The sequence below is a fragment of the Chroicocephalus ridibundus genome, chromosome 20, assembly GCF_963924245.1.
Source record: "Chroicocephalus ridibundus chromosome 20, bChrRid1.1, whole genome shotgun sequence".
Taxonomy (NCBI): domain Eukaryota; kingdom Metazoa; phylum Chordata; class Aves; order Charadriiformes; family Laridae; genus Chroicocephalus; species Chroicocephalus ridibundus.
The window spans coordinates 566,181-582,957 of record NC_086303.1 but is presented as its reverse complement, the minus strand read 5'-3'; the positions used below and the strand labels follow the sequence as shown (position 1 = coordinate 582,957).

Here is a 16,777-nt window from a genome sequence, read left to right as displayed (position 1 = left end):
AGTCAGCTGTGAAATGCACCCGTGCCAACGTCTGCCATGCACAGCCCTGCTTTTCTGTGGGCAAAGCAAAGAGATGTTCATGCCAGAGCTCCCATCCTGCTCTTGCGGATGGGGGAGCTCACCAAAGCTGCAGATGTGCTTGCGGAGCCTGGGGAGGTTTTGGCCAGCGGAGCAGCCAGCCAGCTGCCTTCCTCCTTCCTGGCCCAGCAAACCCAACTGCCCATCGCCTGCTCTCCATCCAGCCTTTCCTGGCTCCTCCCCATGGTTAGGGAAGGGGTTGTGGCATGGGCAGGGATTTGGCACAGGACGTTACAGACTGTGAAAATCCCTGGTCCTCATTCTTTCAAGTGCTGCCACTTGAAAGCGATTCCCAGCAAATCCCTGTCCCCACTGCTCCACCGCCCAGTGGCATGTCAATGTCCAGGGTGGAGTGACTTGGTAGTCAGAGGAAAACCTATCCTGGCACATCTTGATGTGAATTTATTAAAACTGAAATGCGCTGGATAAGGAGTAATGCTTAAAATCAGCTTTTCTCCCCCACCAGCAGAGGCTGGGTTTGTGGCTGTTCAAGGGAAATTTGCCCCAGAGTAAAGTTTTGTATGTGGCCTCTCCGCTGACTTTCCAAATTCAGTTTCCATCTTTCTGCCAATAAGTTGCTGCTAAAACATTTCAATTATTTTATTTTTTTTTTGCCAGACCCCTCTCCACCAGTTTTCCATGGCGGGGAGGAAGAGGGATGAAAAAGGAAGCAAAGGTTTTGTGCTGGGCTCTGGAGACGTATGTGGTTCTTTCTCCATACTCTCCAGTATGGAGAAAGAACCACAGCTTCAGTCACTTTTCCCTGGACCCTTGGTCACTGAAGTTGTGTTGTGGATACATCAGAATGAAGGTACTGGTGGCATCAAGGGACTTTAGCTCTGCTCAGGGAAGCTTCAGCTATTTCTGCTGGAAAGGAAAGAAAAATCTGTGCCCTGAGCTACAAAAGCTCTAAACAAAAGCAGCAGGACGATGTCAGGTTGACGCTGAGGTCAAGCTCGGCCAGGCTGCCCTGCCTGGGTGTGCTGGGCTCAGTGGCCATGCACAGACTGGCGTCCCAGCACCGCCGCCAGCCTCGTGCCCCTGTGGTGGCTCTTACAGCCCCATACGAGGTCTCTGCAGAAAATCTGCAGATGATGTGAGCGGTAGGAGGCTAGAAGTGTGGCGTTGATTGTATCATCTGTGTCCAGACATGTCACACTCGTAATGTCAACCTGACGAACTGCCAAGGGGAAGGCAGCGAGAACAGCCACTGGCTCTGTGGGGACAGAAGGCCAACGCATTTCAAAGGCAAGAGATGTAAACGTGCACAAACATTGGCCCACATACCCTCTCTCCAAACTCTGAAAGCAATGCAATTAATGTCAGTAAAATTAACTGGGAAAGAGGAACAAGGAACAAGGTGGGGTGTCCCAATAAAACTCTCCCACAAGGAGGGGGCCGGCATGAGGAACAGGCTCTGCTGCAAAGGTTTACAGTCTGATAACGTGCAAACATAAACAGAGCACTTGGGACTCTACAGCCCAGGCCATTCCAAAGGCTACATACACTTTGGTGGCAAGATGTCCATTGAATTGGTCCAGATGTCTAAAGATGAGAGATCTTCCCTCCAGGGACAGCTGGAGCCAAAATGTTGTCATCTGCTAAGTTACAAATTATGTTCTTTTATTTTTATGTTTTTCTCCTGTTTCCAATTTCTGCGATCAAGAATTCACTCCTGTTGCTTTCCTGGAACAAACTTGTTTTCATTTTCAGATTGCTTGTATAAAGACTGATGAGAGGCAAGCCTCCTGCTTGCCCTAAGGCTGCAAACTTATATAAATCTGGCTCATGACTCACTTCCTGAGGATGTCTTCGACTGCAGACAAGGTTGGGGATCTCAGGAATGAGGGGTGTGATTCCTGAGAAGATGCAGGAGTCTTTCTGAGATGCTGATTTCATCATGTACCAAGTTAAAAAAGCACATCCCCGCACTCAGCATCATTCAGTGCTTGCCAAGCAGGTAGAGCCAAACCAACTCAGAGAGTCTGAGCGAAACCCTGACCTGCCACTGCTGCACCATGTGAGGGGCCGTGGCCATGTGGCCTTGCAGGTCTCCATCAGGTCAGGCCTGTCCCCTCCCGGAGTGTAAACAGGATCGTTCCTCCAGATGACGGCACTTGATGGAGCTCCGACTGCAGTAAGCCGACATTGTGGCAGAGCATTGTGTGAAATGTGATTCACCCCTGGCTTTTGTGCTGTATATACATGGGAGCTCTGAAGTGATGCTGCTGTTCTTGCCCACCGCCCTTTGCACCCTCTCTACCCTCCTTGCATGGGGCAAACAGTTCCCACTGGTGCAGAGCAAGGAGGAGGCAAATGTGGATGTGCCTTGTTGCTTACAGCCCCGGGTCCAGAGCATCACCCTGGGATGAAGCAAGCAAGTTCAAGAACATGCAGAAGTCAAGGTAGTGCCTAACAAGGTGGTGTTTTCTGCACAGAAAAGATAATGGGCACAAGAACCACAGGATGGTCTTCCATAGCTGGTCCCCTCCCTGAGCTAGATAAGAAGAAACCTTGGTTTTTGATGGCACTTTTCTAAAGACCAGAGAGGAGAGAGAAATGTGTTACTCACAGGACTCGGAGGCTGGGCAGCTGCTGGCACATCCCTCTGGGCAGTAAACGGATGCCTGCCCGGGTCAGGGTCCTGGAGGAGTGGAAGAGAGAGAAGAAATGGTGTTACTGAGAGCCAGCGCACAGACCGCAACTCACAAGCCCAGCTACTTGTCCCCAGTGGTGGCAGAAGAGACAGTGCCAAGGGGATAATGAAATCCCTGGAGAGAAACAAAAACTGACTTGGAAATGGGCACCGCTGCTGGACCTTGTAAAGGTGAATAAGGCGCCTATAAGAAATTCTGGGATGTTGCTGAGTACTGAATTCACTGCTGTCTTTGGCCACGTGGAGGGCAGGTGGCAGTGCCCTCCGTGGCATGCTCTGTCACCCCAGGTCCCCATTGTCCACACTGGTGATCTGCCTGGAGCCACGACTGCCTCAGAAACCCATGTGTTGGGGATGGATGGTGTGTCCCTGGGTTCCTGAGGCAAGGCATGGCCAGATCACACTCTTGGGCTGGAAAGTTCATCTGTGCTCCCAGTTTGGACACAGCGTGTGGACTACTGCCCTAGAGAGGAGCACCATGGGTGGCCAGAGACAGCATGTCCTCCAGGCTCCTGGTCTCCTGGGTCTGGTGGTGTGACGATGGGAGCAGACCAGTTCCAAGAGCCCCCAGCCTGGGTGGCAGATGTGTGATGAACACAGCAGTTGTTTCCTGCACTGCACTACCAGTGCTGGTCCCAAGATGGGCAGAGGCACTGGGTCTCAGCAGACCATGCTGAAGTGCTGCACCCAAAGGCTCATTGCTTCACAGACGCAGAAGGGAAGGAAGGAAGAAAAAAAAACAAAACAAAAAAAGATTGGAGCAGACTCAACAGTACCAAGGAGCAACTCACAGAGAGGAAAGATGCTTTCAGGAGCCACAGGGGTGAAACGAAGCAGAGAGGTGAGTGACCAGGGAGAGGCAGAGCTGAAGACAACCAATTGCGCAGCATTGCAAAAGTTGTCCTTGCTGAAACAGACTGGACCACCTTGAAGGAGGAAGAGCACAAATAGCAGGGTAAAAGGGAGAGAGTTGCCACTCACAAAACTTCTAGGCTGGTGGTGCCTTTAAGGTCTGGGAATTCTCGGATGTCCGTTGCACCATTGAGTGACCTGCAGAGAAATGAGGGTGAGGCGAGGTGGAGAGAGGACCCAGAAGAAAGTGCAACTGCGCTAGGTCCCAGACTCATCAGCCATGGTGGCAAATCTGCCTCCTCACACCCAAATGGGGTCATCAGAGGCCAAGATCCAAAGGTGTCCCTGTCATCAGTGTGCCACTGCCAGCTGGGCGGTGGAGCAGATGTTTCACGCAGCGCAGATACACATTTCTATGCACGGAAGCTTGGCAAGCTCAGACCCTCCCCCAACCACTGACATTCTTGGCATGATCTCTACCCAAATTAAATAAAAAATCCCAAACCATGGGGAATGTAAGCAGGGCATCCCACCCAAGCTGCCCGGAGTCTATGCATTTGGAGCTAAAGAATGCACGGGTATTTGAAGGATTTACTTTATTTGCCTGAGTGTGTGTTCCTGCAGCGAGAGGCTGGGTAAGGCTTATAAATAGAGATTTTGAGGTTGCCTCTGCCTCGATATTTAGTGCTGTGCCACAACAGGTTAGCTGAACAGCCAGCCAGTCCAGGCCAGCCAATGTGGAGCAGCCGTTCTGGTCCAGATGGTGCTCACCACGTGGCGGTGGCCCTGGAGCAGGCTTAGGGCCATTCATCTGAAGGAAGCACTGTCACCACTGGCTGCCCAGTAAGTATGCCATGGTGTTGGTGTTATGGGACATGTGTCCCTCCACTTCTCCATCTTGTGGAGTAAGGCAGATGCCTTCAGAGGCCTTGTGTTTGGGTAACCACACAACAGTGCAGGGCTTGCTTGAGCAGCATGCAGCAAATGTAATGGCCCTTGTGAGTGTGGTCTTTCCTGGTGCTGACACAGCTGTAGAGACCCTAGAAGACTCCAGTGCCTGTCAGCTAGGTGGGCAGGAGGAATAAATTGTTCTCTCCAGAATGCCCTTCTCAAAATTATTCTTCCTTGGTAGAAAACTTCTGCAGTGTCTACTCCTTGGCTCACTGCTTTTGGGTCTGGCCAGAAGAGTGGCATCATGGTCTTCTATTGACACAAGGGGTCTAGAAACGAGGAAGGGGGAAGGCCACTAAGGTGTCCAGCTCACAGGGCTTGGAGCTTGGATGTGTTACCTCTCTGAGGATGTGCTTGGTGAACTTACAGAGTGTGGAGCTTTGGCAAGTACTGGAAAGCAGATTGTCCAACAAACTGGATGGGATTGTCATAAAAATGGCTGCAAAGGAAATGAATAACTGGTCAGATTTTGCTGCACATGAAGAGAAGATGCTATTACAGGTCAAGAGCCTTTGGAGCAACTAGTACTAAGCTATGTAAGAGGTGCTGGTTATCCTCTGAGGAACCCTTGTTTTCCAAATAACCCCAGGTTCTACCACTAGCCTGTTCTGGCTGAATAATGGTACAAATGAGGTCTCCTGCTGCTGTGAAAGGGCCCTTTAGGGTCCTGCTGGATGAGGCAGGCTAGAAAGATGCAAAGCCCTCCTTCAACCTTGCTATAATGCTGTAAATCTGCTGGGAAACACCTTGCACTTGATGACACCTCCTCTGATCTTACATTTTCCCAGCGTCAGCATCTTTCCTACTTGTCACAGTCAGTGGAGAGAAGTCAACTCTTCTAGGATCCAACTAGCTTTAGGAGGAGCTGAATCACATCCTACAAGAAGCACTTTCCCCCCAACAAATGTGAAAGACTTTAGATGAGCAGATCCAATGGAGATATTAGTGTTCTGGATGTGTCCCACTCCCACATCACTCCAAGGATTGTGTCCAAGGAAGATGGGGATGGGGCTGGTTTGTTTTGACTGGAGCAGTGACTGTTTTCGCCCAGTGTCACCATGGCTTTCCAGCTGTTGGTATAACTTAAGTCCCAGACCGGCCAAGTAGAGCTTCTGTCACTTGCCATGATTTCCAATATCAGTGTGGTTCAGGGAAGAACTGCCCAAAAATCAGCCCTGTGTCTGAGTGAGAGGGGAAATGAGCTGACAACTGGGTGTTGCAGAACTTTGTGTCCGTGAGTCTGGGGTAGACACGCAATCTGGTGTCCCGGCTCCCCGACACATACAGCTACTACTGTAGCTGGCTAGCATCTTGTCTAAACACAAGGAATAAACACAGGCAGATGTCATCCAGGTCTTAGAAAATCCTGTTATGCACAGCAAGATTTCCATGCAGACCACCCATATATTGTTCCTTCGTTGTTATCCACAAGTCCTGCAGCAAAGTTCATCTGTGGGGAAAGGAGAACCCATGGCAAAAAACATGAGGTGCAGCTGGGAAGGTGCTAATTCCAGCTTGGGTTGGCCCGTATACAACAAATGTCAAATTGAGGTCATACTGGCAACTGTAAGAAATCTCAACCAAAGACACCACAAAATGCTCCTTTTTGGGGGATGTAAGGATTTAGGAAACATTGTTTAATTTTCTTACATTGTTTGGAGGAGGGGATTCCCAACAAATGCGTTCTCTGGAATAGCTTTGATGTTGTTGTTATGAAAACCGCTGTTGGGAGAAACAAATATCTTGATATTAATGGATGAGAAAGGCTTGGAGACACCTTCTTTCCTCAACACTTTTAAAGGCAGAGAGCCTTCAAAACACACATAAAACAGGAGGTGAGTTCCCAGCAAGTGAACAAGGTCTGTCCTTTGGCAGGACAAAGACCTCATTCTGCTGCGTTTACTCTGTGTATTGCTTGGTGCTCCACTGAACTTATCAGGGATACAAGGGCTTAAGGTTTAACACTTTACAGGTCAGGAAACAGGAGCAAACAGAACACACTTATTTTATATCCTCCGGGAATTACAATTTTTATGGATTGTCTCCATTATAGCTCCGCAGCTGTCAACCAAAGTGCAGCCTACCATGAATTATTGGTCCATGTGACTTCAAAGTAGTTGTAGATCTAGCTGTGATATTTTTCGTTAAGCTTGAGAAAATTGTTATCAGCAAAGTTTTGCAGCAGAAGAGAGCTCTGTGGCCACGGTCTGATCTCCTGTACGTCAAAGGCAGCCACGGGATCCTGTGTCCAGGACCAAGACTGGCTGTGGGTGATGCCCAGGTTGTTCAATCCCAGAGGAGTCTACATGAGTGATTAGTGGGATTGCTGTTTGAAATTCGCCTCTTACTTAGTGACAGGCATTTCAAAAGCCATCTCTAAGTGGATTAAGGATCTTATTCTCATTTTGAATGTCAGAGTAGTGATGATATCTGGTCTGATCTGAGAACACTCCTTGACAAGAAATTCTTCCAGTAAAAGAAAAAAGTAGCGTCAGATTTTTACTCCAATCCTCCCAGAAGCACCAAAGCAATTGCTTTTGCCCCACACCAGTTTGTGACCAGTATGACACAATCTTAGGGCCCACAGGAACTGCGGATCCACATCAACCCCACTTGACCCCATCTTGGGGCTTCTGCCTTCGTGGGTGTTAAGTGGGATGGTTTCCCAGTTTTAGTGCCTCACAGGCTGACTGATTAGAGGAGAGAGCGCTAGCCACTAAAACAGTCATAAACTTTTGTAGTTCCCTATTATAAATTTGTCCTAAGGGAGACCAAACAGTTTCTGCATGCCAGAGGAGTTGTCACAGGGCCTGCAGAAGCCATGGCCTTACAATAACACAGATAACTCCATGGTTGTGGTCCCAAGCTGGGGAATGGACATTAGAAGTAGCTGGAGATCAGGTGAACTTTGAGCTCATCAGATGCCACATGAGAATGAAGAACTGCAGGAGGAACCTGCTCCAAGCCTGATGGGGGATCTCCCACTCCCCTCCACCAGCCATAGTGTAGAGGCTGATGGTGAAGTGATTAGAGCTGATGGAAACTGAGGGAATAGACTGGTTTTATGTGCATGATGGAGAGGGCTGGGAAATATAAAAGAAAGGCTTGAACTGAGTGGTCGCCCCAAGTCAGAGCACACGCGATGCTTTATTGGTCTCTCTCCATCGGGGAATGCTTTTGAAAAGAAATAAATAGAAAATCTCACAGCTCCTGCAGTCGGCCCAGCGTCCTGATAGCCCCAGGGAATTCCAGCAGCTCATTGTAGTTTAGATCTCTGAAAGACAGAAAAGGGAAAAACATTCATTAATATGGCTGTAGGAACTCAACTGAGTGTATCTGTGCTTTGAAGGCATGGAAACTTGGTTGTTATGCATGGGAGGCAGGTTTTTCCTACTGTGCTGATCCAGCCACTGCCTGGAAACAAAATCTCACACATTCCTGCAGTAGGAATATTCCCTGCTAGGAGCACTGTCAGGCACAAGCGAGTCCAAGTAATGGCTGCTGCCACCTGGACCCCTTCCCCCCAAGTCCCGCCGTGCCCGGCGCTGGACCGTGCTGCTGCTTTGCATCTCCAGAATGCCCCAGCTCCCTCTCCCAGGACTCACCCCCAGGGGCTTTGGCTGTGAGTCATTTTTCCTGCACCTCCAGGTCCAAATGGGATGTTATAAAGGACAAGAAATACAACAGCAGCTTCATTGGTGTGGGCCCATGGAAGGGCTTTCTCTGAGCCCCCTCACCATGTGGTGCAGAGGGGATCGGGGGACCATTCCCCTGGTGCTTGTCCTGGGGATGCCAGAGCTCCCTGACACTAGGATGTGCTGTGACTGGGACCGATAGGAAGACTGGGCTATGGGAAGGCCTAAATCTTCTTCCGATGGCTGGGGTGAACCCCACATTTGAAACTGTGAGCCAAAGGTATTGACACTGCCGAGGGTTAAGTTTAATTTTCAGTATAATAAAATAAGTAAAGTATACGCTGATCACAATAACAAGTGTAGAGTTTTACCTGCCCTGACAACCTGGCAACCAGAGGAAACATAGGAGCCTGAATTAAACCTCATGGGCTGTATTTGTTCTCCAAGGATGGGCTGGCACCTCCAGAAAAGGATTTATTTGAGCTGTGGGGCACTGCTGGCATCCCAGGAGGAACAGCTCTCTGAAGGTACCAATCCTGCTGTTGACTGAATGATGCCCATGGAGGCTGACTGGGATTTAGTTGTGTACCACTCCTCCTCTAGCATTCCCAACGCTCTCCTTTGAAAGGCAGTTCCAGCTGAAAAGGTGTCAATTTACCCCGTCCTGGCCATCCCACAGACCAAGACGCTGTCAAGTCTGAAAACCATGCGGCTCCTTCCTACCTGCATGAAACTCACTGAGTTTTAAGTGGTAGATACTTTGGAACATGAGGGTAATTGCTGGCTCCTGGAGATTACTGTATAATTACACTTAATGGACCTCAAAGTAATTACCATGTAACCTGGATTGTGGTTTATGGAACAGAAATAACCATGCATTTACACAGCAATGAGTTGCTGCCCAATTACCTTGTAATTCTCATCCTCTGGGCCCAGGCATGGTAATTACATTATGATCTCTCTTGGCCCCCCTCTCTCTTTCATAGTCTTCTTTACCGGTGTCCCTGCCTGGGAATTACTTCTCGGCACTGTCTCAGCCTTGCCCTGTAGGTATTTACACAGTAAATCACCCCAGAGTCTCTCCAAAATTGGTTTTCCCTTGTGCCTTCCAGGACTCCAGGCTTATATGACTTATTCCGTATCTTTCTTCTGATTTTGACCCCTGTCCTGTAGTTCCCTAGGACGTGAGGTTGGCCTGGGTGCAGCCCTGAAAAGCTTCATATCGGATCTTGTTGCTGGATTCCCTTTGCCGTGCAGGGGATGCAGCAGGTCCTGCTGTGGCAAGGTTTGCCTCCTCACACCACGGGCTGTTTTCTCTTCTCCAGTCACAGAGGCAGTCTGCTGCACAAACGAATCCTGCTCCTGTAGGACCTACACCTCGAGGTCTGGAAAGTGTTCACGTAGTTCAATAATCATCAGTCAGCCAGAGAGGAGCACACGGCTGGTGACAAGGCCACAAGCTCTGCCTCCCCGCCACCTCCAACCTGCAACGCAGCGGCAGAGTCCCAGCACGTACGAAGCCGTTGCGTGAGTCCCCAGGAGCCGTGAGCGAGACAGGAGCGATGTGTCCCCTCCTCCCACTAGCTCACATCTATTAGCTATGAGAGCTCTGCGTCTCCTAAAGAGCTTGCTCTGACACACTCAGTTCTCATCTGGGTCCAAGCAGATTGGTGATTTTTACCAGTCTTCTCTGCTTGAGCCCAAAATGATCTGTCCAAGAACAAACAGCCCAACACGTGACTGCTCATGCATCTCACTCTTTGCAAAGCGCGTGCGTAGCTCGTTTTCAGCAGCTTGGATGCTTTTAGCCAGTTTCTCTCAGGGATACCTGTCAGGCATCCACCCCTGTCACGGCCGAGTGCCCCGCGTTATAGAGGCTGTTACTGGGGGAAGACAGGGCAGGACTTTTACAATGCGCATCCCTTCACGGAAGCTCAGAGAAGCACAGGAGTGGATTTCCAAAGAGAATGAGTGATTAGAAATGCAGACAGGACACTGCTGGGTGTTTTGAAAGCATCAGTCAAATCCCATTAACCTTAAGATCACTGCACTGAATGAAATCAGAGGGCATTAGCAGCCTAAGCTGACTGACAGTCCCAAATCTCTATCGGTGCGTAAGGTGCTTAATGCCTTTACAAGTCTCACCCTGCAGTGACTTCCCAAGGTTACAGTGAGGTTTCGCAGCAGCGCAGAGGCTGCAGAGGTGACTCAAGGCCGGTTGTCTGCCTGCGTCGCTTCCCGCCCTTGTCCCACAGACCCAGGGGCTGGGGTCAGCCTGCGTGACGCCGGGGGACGACCCCGTGGGAGAGGCTGTGTGAGCCCTGTCCCCGGATGACACTCAGCCCACTGCCATCATGTCACTGACGCTGGGGCAAGCTCTGTGCGATGGCGCAGGGTTGAGTCTCTCCCCAGCGATACCTGACATGTCCGTGAGCAGCGAGCACGGAAAATATTGCCCAACAGAGAGGAGACTTGGCTCACCTGTGATTCACTAACAGAAAAAGGGAGCTTAGATCTGTAACCAACGTTATTTACAAGGAATAATTCAGTGTGCTGTAATATTTGCTCCACTCTTTCTCTAAAAAGGCATTTCCTTTCCAGCCCGTGTCTCTTCCAGGCAGGCTGGTCTTTCATCAGCAGATGAACATTTTGTTTGTACCTCCGTGTGTGTGCAAGTACGTACAGGACCAGTTCTTCCTGAGCGAACACACACCTTTCCCAGCCCTGGCAGCACCCCGGTGCCTCCCTCCCTCCTGCACTTGACAGATACAAAGAGCATTGTGTTCAGCAGTTCCCTCTGGGTAAAAAAGCCATCTCTGAATTCTGGCATATACCGAGCTTGTTGGAAAGTGGAAATGCAACCAGGTGTAGTCATGCTGCTCCAGCCTGGCTGCCGGCAACCCCGGTCTCTTCAGGAGAGACAATGTGCCCGTGCTCGCTCCTGACGGTGCTTCCTGGTTTTTGGTGAGGTGAGCCTCCCTCCCGCAAAACAAAACCAATTGTGCTCGTTAACAGCTCCCCCGAGTGATGCTCGCAGCCGACTGCTCTTCATCCGTGTGCCGCTCGCACACCACCCTGACTTGCCTCCAGCGCTGCCCTGTGCCAAGCTCTGCCCATTGCCGGGGGTTCAGCTGGTTGGAGGAGGCTGGAAGAAGCCGGTACCTGAGATGGTCCCCAGGTGTCATCTCTTTCCTGCGGTGGGGCAGCTCTCCCTGAAGCCCAGACCCAAACCAGGACACGAGGGTGGCTTCTCTCTCCCTTATCCTTCCTTCCCAGAGCTTGAGTTGGGCTGTGGCTCAAGCAACGACCCAGAAACTGTCTCCGACCTTCACTGAAGCGGAGGCCGTGGGTGTTCGTGGCAGTGGGAAAGTTTCTGCTCATTTAGTGAAATTCAGTCCTCGGGTCTTTCCACAGATGTCTGATATCAGCAGGGCTACATCCATCCCGGACATTGCTCCTCTCTGCCTGCTCTCCCGTACTGAATTTGGCCCAGGCTGTGCAGCTGGTGGTGGGTCTCCAGAGCTTCTTTCCTGGCAGAGGGTCAATGCAGATGGGAAGGAGTCTGGGCTCAGTGGGTCGGGGAGGATTTTGCATTTGGACTTCAGCGGCAATAAAATCTCCTCCATTGAGCATGTTAGTGAACTGTACATAATTTCCAAACCCTTTCCAGTGTGTGGGTGGATATAGAAAAAGGACGTGCCATAGAAAATGCCTCCAAGTGTCCCCTTTCTCTCCCTGCCTTATCTGAGCTGCTTGGGTAATGCTTTGCTGGTCCCAGCTCCACGCTCTGACACTTTCCCACATCTTCTAGCTTTGTCAAAGCTGCAAAAAGCCAAACTTGCCATCAGGTAACACTATCCCTACTGCTCTGCTGTGGCACATGGGCCGGGGTGGCCATGGGGCTGGCCAGGGAGGCCCCTTGGCCCAGGGGAGCTGGACTTGGCACTGCGGGTCTCAGCTGCCCTGGCTCTGGGGTCTGCCCCAAGGCTTTGCACGCCACGTATGAGGTCCCTCAGCTGTGGGGTGCTGCCCTTTTTGGCACACCTGGAAAAGTGGACCCAATGGCAGCGTTACCTGGTGGAAAGATGCCAATGCACCACGGCCATGGCTATGCCAAAACAAGATAAGCCTTGTAACAAAAAAAGTAATAATGGGCATAGCATAAAGAAGAGAGGTTTGCCCATTTTTAAGGGCTTTTGGAAGCAAAATCACCCAGCCAAGAGGTTCAGAAATGATGTGCAAGAGAAATGACTATAAAAAAATCACTTTCCTTAGTTGGGCTCCAAGTTAACAGCTTCAGGCATCACAATGGGATGTCGGAAGGAGCCTTGTCTGTTCTTCTAGTTAAAATGAAAACCTCTTAAAGGTCACCCGCTCTGCCCAAGACACAATGAACTGGCTGGCTTTCCACTGTTGTTATTTCTAGAGTGAGCCTATAGCTTCATATTTGGAAGATCTTAACCAACCCTCTTGTTTATTTAGAAATAAAAGTAAATTGACATCAAAGGCTCAGTTATTTTGGGCTTTAACTGCCAGGGTGATTTGAAGTTGACAACATGCAGCCTGGAACTATTAATATCTTCAATCAGGCCAAAAGGAGAGAAGGAGGGGAAAGAGTCTCAGGTCAATTTTCTGCCTGTTATGGACTATTAGTGGTTCCACACAGGAAGCCAAAAAAAATTATATAGTACTATAAATTCTTCCATAAGCCACAAAATACCACAAATTTGCAGCTAATAAACCTGAAGATGCAGTAAGATTAGAAGCTGGAGATGGGACATTTGCTGACTATTTCAGTCCCAGTGCAGTGCGAGACGTTAATGCGGTGCCCTGGGGGGAGACTTCGTGCAGTCTCCGATAAGGACTTGCATTTCCACCTGTCCTGTGCTGGCGTCGCACCAAGCTGCCAGTAACTGTAATTACCGCTGCTGCTAGTCGTGCTGGTTACTGTGGCCAAATCAAGCACTGGAAATGATTTAATTGGTAGTCTGAAAGCCCAAGGGGGCCGTCGTGACCATTTAGTTTGACCTCTTGCCCGGCACCGGCCAGACTGCTTTACCCAGGTGCCTTGTAGCAGGCTCATGGCTTGGAGTTGAGCTTGGGCTGGGAAGAGCTGCCTGATTAGTCCAGCGCGTGAAAAGTAGCTGCACCATTAGGTGCCGTATTTCTGTTGGGTAGCATCAGCATCAACCCTGCTCTGCCGGTAGTGACTGACACGTGCAGTGAGCGTGTGCCCTTCCCCAGCGCACGGTCTGGGTGATGAGATGCAGCAAGTGCCTGTAATAAATGAAAGGAGGGAAGGGGGACGGGAAAGGACCCGGAGCACATTTCTGACTCCAGCCAGCCTGAAGCCATGTGCCCATCCCCTAAATGAGACACACAGGAAGGGGATGCTCAAGTGTGCACAGAAGGGGGAAATGACCTATCATGGGATCCATCTGCTAGGGTCAGGTTTTTAATTTGGGAAAATCAGCAGGTCCTAGGAAGGCCCATTTTTGGCAAATTATAAGGAGAAGCCAGGCTGCGCTGGAGTGGGGCAGAGTTTATGGGTGTCCCAAAGGAGCAGAGATGGGCTCCCACAGCATGGGAAGGTTGTCAGGTACTAACGGTACCGGATTTCTGGCGGGAGCAAGCAGCAACCTCTGCGCAAGGATTCATTCTGACAGCCTGTCCTGGAAACATCCCAACCTCTCACTTACACGGTGCTGCACCATGTTACGGGGTTTATGTGGTCTGTTGCTGCGGCGGGGGGGACCTGTAGGTCCTGCCTCGTGCGCCTGCAGCCGCCGCTCCTTCCTCGCACAGCTCTGTTCTCCATTTAAAAACGCAGCGGTGCCCAGAATGTGTCTGTTCCAACCAGTATTTCTGTCTGTTCTCTAACTGACGAAGGTACCGGCTTAAATGTGTTTTCAATTCCATTAGATTTATTTAACAAAGTTGAAATAGGCCTTTGAGAGCGGGATCTCGTGGGGGGTCCTGGGAGCACAGGCACTGCCATGCACATATAATTTACAAGACACAAAAGGAGCTGACCGCAAACCGGAGCAGTGGGGACCTCGGTCGCTGGGATGCACAGACAATAACCATGGAGCTGATGACTCAGGCAGGGGAGGCACGGAGAAGGCTGCTGCGCTCTGCCAAGCCGGGGAAGGAAGCAGGCTCGAGGAAGCATGGCCTACAGCAGAGCGTTTCCGAATGGCGGGAAGGAAGCTGGGGACCTACCCACCCCCCCAGGTGCGCAAGCTCCTGATGACATCCCCCCCCGCAGCACGCTGCTGCTGGAAGGAGGGACCGTGGGGTGGGGGCTGAGCTTCTGTGCATCAGCATGTCCGCGGGGAAATTGCCTCTGCTGCCGCCGGTGCTGCCTGCCGTGTCTGTTCCTCCTTCTCACGGGCAACCAATTCCCTCTCCCACGTCTCTGGAGGCAGAGGCTCCCCTCCTCAGGCGCGGGCAGCTGCTCTCGCTCAGCTGCTCTGTGAAAGGGCTCCGTGTCCGGGGAGAAGGCTTCCAGCCAGAAGCCCGAGGAGCCAGAGGAGCCCTGACAAGCCACAGCAAGTGTGTCTGGAGACCCGAGGGTTGGAGGTCTGGGGAGACTCGGTGCTGTCTGTCACTGCAAGATCAGTGGCTCCAGGGAGCCAGGCTGGAGGGCTGGCAGGGTGCAAGGGGGGTAGCGTGAGGATTCGGTGGGGAAAGAGAGAATAGGCAGAGTCCTGGGAAGGGGGTGAGCCTTACTGCGGAGCCATTACCCATGGGAAAATGCAGTGTCTCCAGAACTACCTTTTCACCTGGGCTGGCTTCACTCTCTGTTGTTTCGCTTCATAATTTTCCAAAACACCATGTCTGCTTGGGGTCATGTTCAGCCAAAGCTCAGAGACCAGCTGGAGAGCACCTGACCGGTTCAGAGCCTGAGCTGCATCAGCGAGGACGCATTTCTGTCAATCCAGGCTTCTGACCTTGGGAGAGAAGATACAGCAAACTGGGACCTGTCGGTCCAAGGAGACCTCAGAAGGGAAGCGTCTGGTCCCCATGCTCCCAGGCAGTGCTTAGTGCATTTGCCAATTCAGTTTTACAGGTGGCTTTCTCTGTTTGGAAATGCTACTTTCGATCAGAGCAGGCAGTGTACTTTATAGCTCTGTTCTTGGACCAGACACAGGGACCCATGCAGTCAGGGCCCTGAGCTGTGGTCCCTCTCTCCAAAAAGCCACCTGCCCCCTTCCTTTCTCTGTCCCCTCAATCTGGGTACCCAAACCTCTGCTGAAGTCGCCTCCCTCCTCTGGCAGGGCAGGGTGGTACCACGGAGCCAAGGCGCCTCTGATGGGCTGCGGGGGGACCCAGGCTGACACACAGCAGGGTTGGTGGGGCACCAGGATGCTGAGGAGGGAGCAGAGCAGCTCAGGGCAGCAAAAAGGACACCTTGGGAGGAGCCAAAACTGTCATCTGGCTTTGGGAATTGCGCTGACTGGGATTAGCATCAAGATCCTGCACAAAAGGTTTCAAATTAAACATCCCGATGAAGCCAAATGCCACTTGAGCAGCAAGGTAGCACTTGGCAGACAGTGTTCCAGGAGAATAGCAAGACCAGGAGAATAATGTGGCCATAAAAGGGTTAAAAAAACCTTGTACGAGCTGTGGTGGAGATATTTCACATTTCCTCCTTCCTGCCTTCATCGCCTGAGGTGGGCTTTATATTATTTTTTTTTTTTTCTACCGTAGAAAATCCAACTCTCTGGAGGAGTCGGTAGGTTCCAGCTCTGCTCCACATTTACAGACTCGACTAATTACCCGGATAATAGGGCAGCGCGCTGCGAAAGCCTGTGGTAAGGGCATTTCCTGTGAGGCAAGGTTAGGCAGATAAAACGCCTGGAGCCAGAGGGTTTTGGATTCAGCTCTTCTGGGAGACGTTTTTAATTTATTAGCGCTATTTTTTAAAAATAAATTAAAAGGCTTTTAAATGAATGGAGTTTTGCTCTTTCCAAGTGATTTATCTCCTTTGTCTGATGCGCGGAGGAGCTGGCAGGGATGTGGATGGGGAGGGAGCAGCCAGGGAGGTAGGAAGAGGCAGGGTCATCCCAGGCGGAGGGGACGGGCGAGGGCTGCGGGGGTCTCTCGGAGCCGCTTCCCCATCACGTCTGCGTCAGAGACGGGCTGGTGATGCCTGAACAATCAGAGGAGCGGTACTTTTGGGGCAGATCATTGCTATTTTGGCCATAGCCCAGAGGCCTTCAGCATTTTGGGCTGGTCCTGGGGAGCAGCCGTTTGTTCCCCCTCCCCGCCTCTCCAGCCACCTCAGCCCCGCTGCGGGGTGGGGAGACGGGACCCTGCCAGGACGCCTTTCACTCTGCCAGTGTCTGGGTCTTGTCTGGCTGCATGTGCCAGGGCAGGGAGGGGTCCTGCCCCCTGTTTTCGGCTCAGCCCACGCTCCATGTATGTAGGGGACCCGGCCATGTCCATGGACAGGTCCACTGCGGGGGCCACAGCTCTTGCTTTCGCATTTCTCCCTTTGCCTTTGCCTCAGCAGCTCAAAATCGAGACCGGCAGGCGTTGGGGGACACGTGGTGGCCTTTGTGATGGGGGACTCTGCATGTACCCACGCCGGGGTGCTGCT

General features: G+C 51.3%; 1 protein-coding gene across 1 annotated transcript in view; it reads right to left on the bottom strand.

Annotated features, from left to right (window-relative positions):
• Nucleotides 1-16,777, bottom strand: part of LGR6 (leucine rich repeat containing G protein-coupled receptor 6) — a 150,056-nt gene that overhangs the window by 17,414 nt on the left and 115,865 nt on the right. The window contains exons 7-11 of the mRNA XM_063356428.1: nucleotides 7,743-7,811; nucleotides 6,188-6,259; nucleotides 4,905-4,976; nucleotides 3,716-3,784; nucleotides 2,651-2,722 (exon numbers count right to left, since the gene is read on the bottom strand). Coding sequence (XP_063212498.1) covers nucleotides 2,651-2,722; nucleotides 3,716-3,784; nucleotides 4,905-4,976; nucleotides 6,188-6,259; nucleotides 7,743-7,811 — 354 coding nt within the window. The remainder of the gene's footprint in view (nucleotides 1-2,650; nucleotides 2,723-3,715; nucleotides 3,785-4,904; nucleotides 4,977-6,187; nucleotides 6,260-7,742; nucleotides 7,812-16,777) is intronic.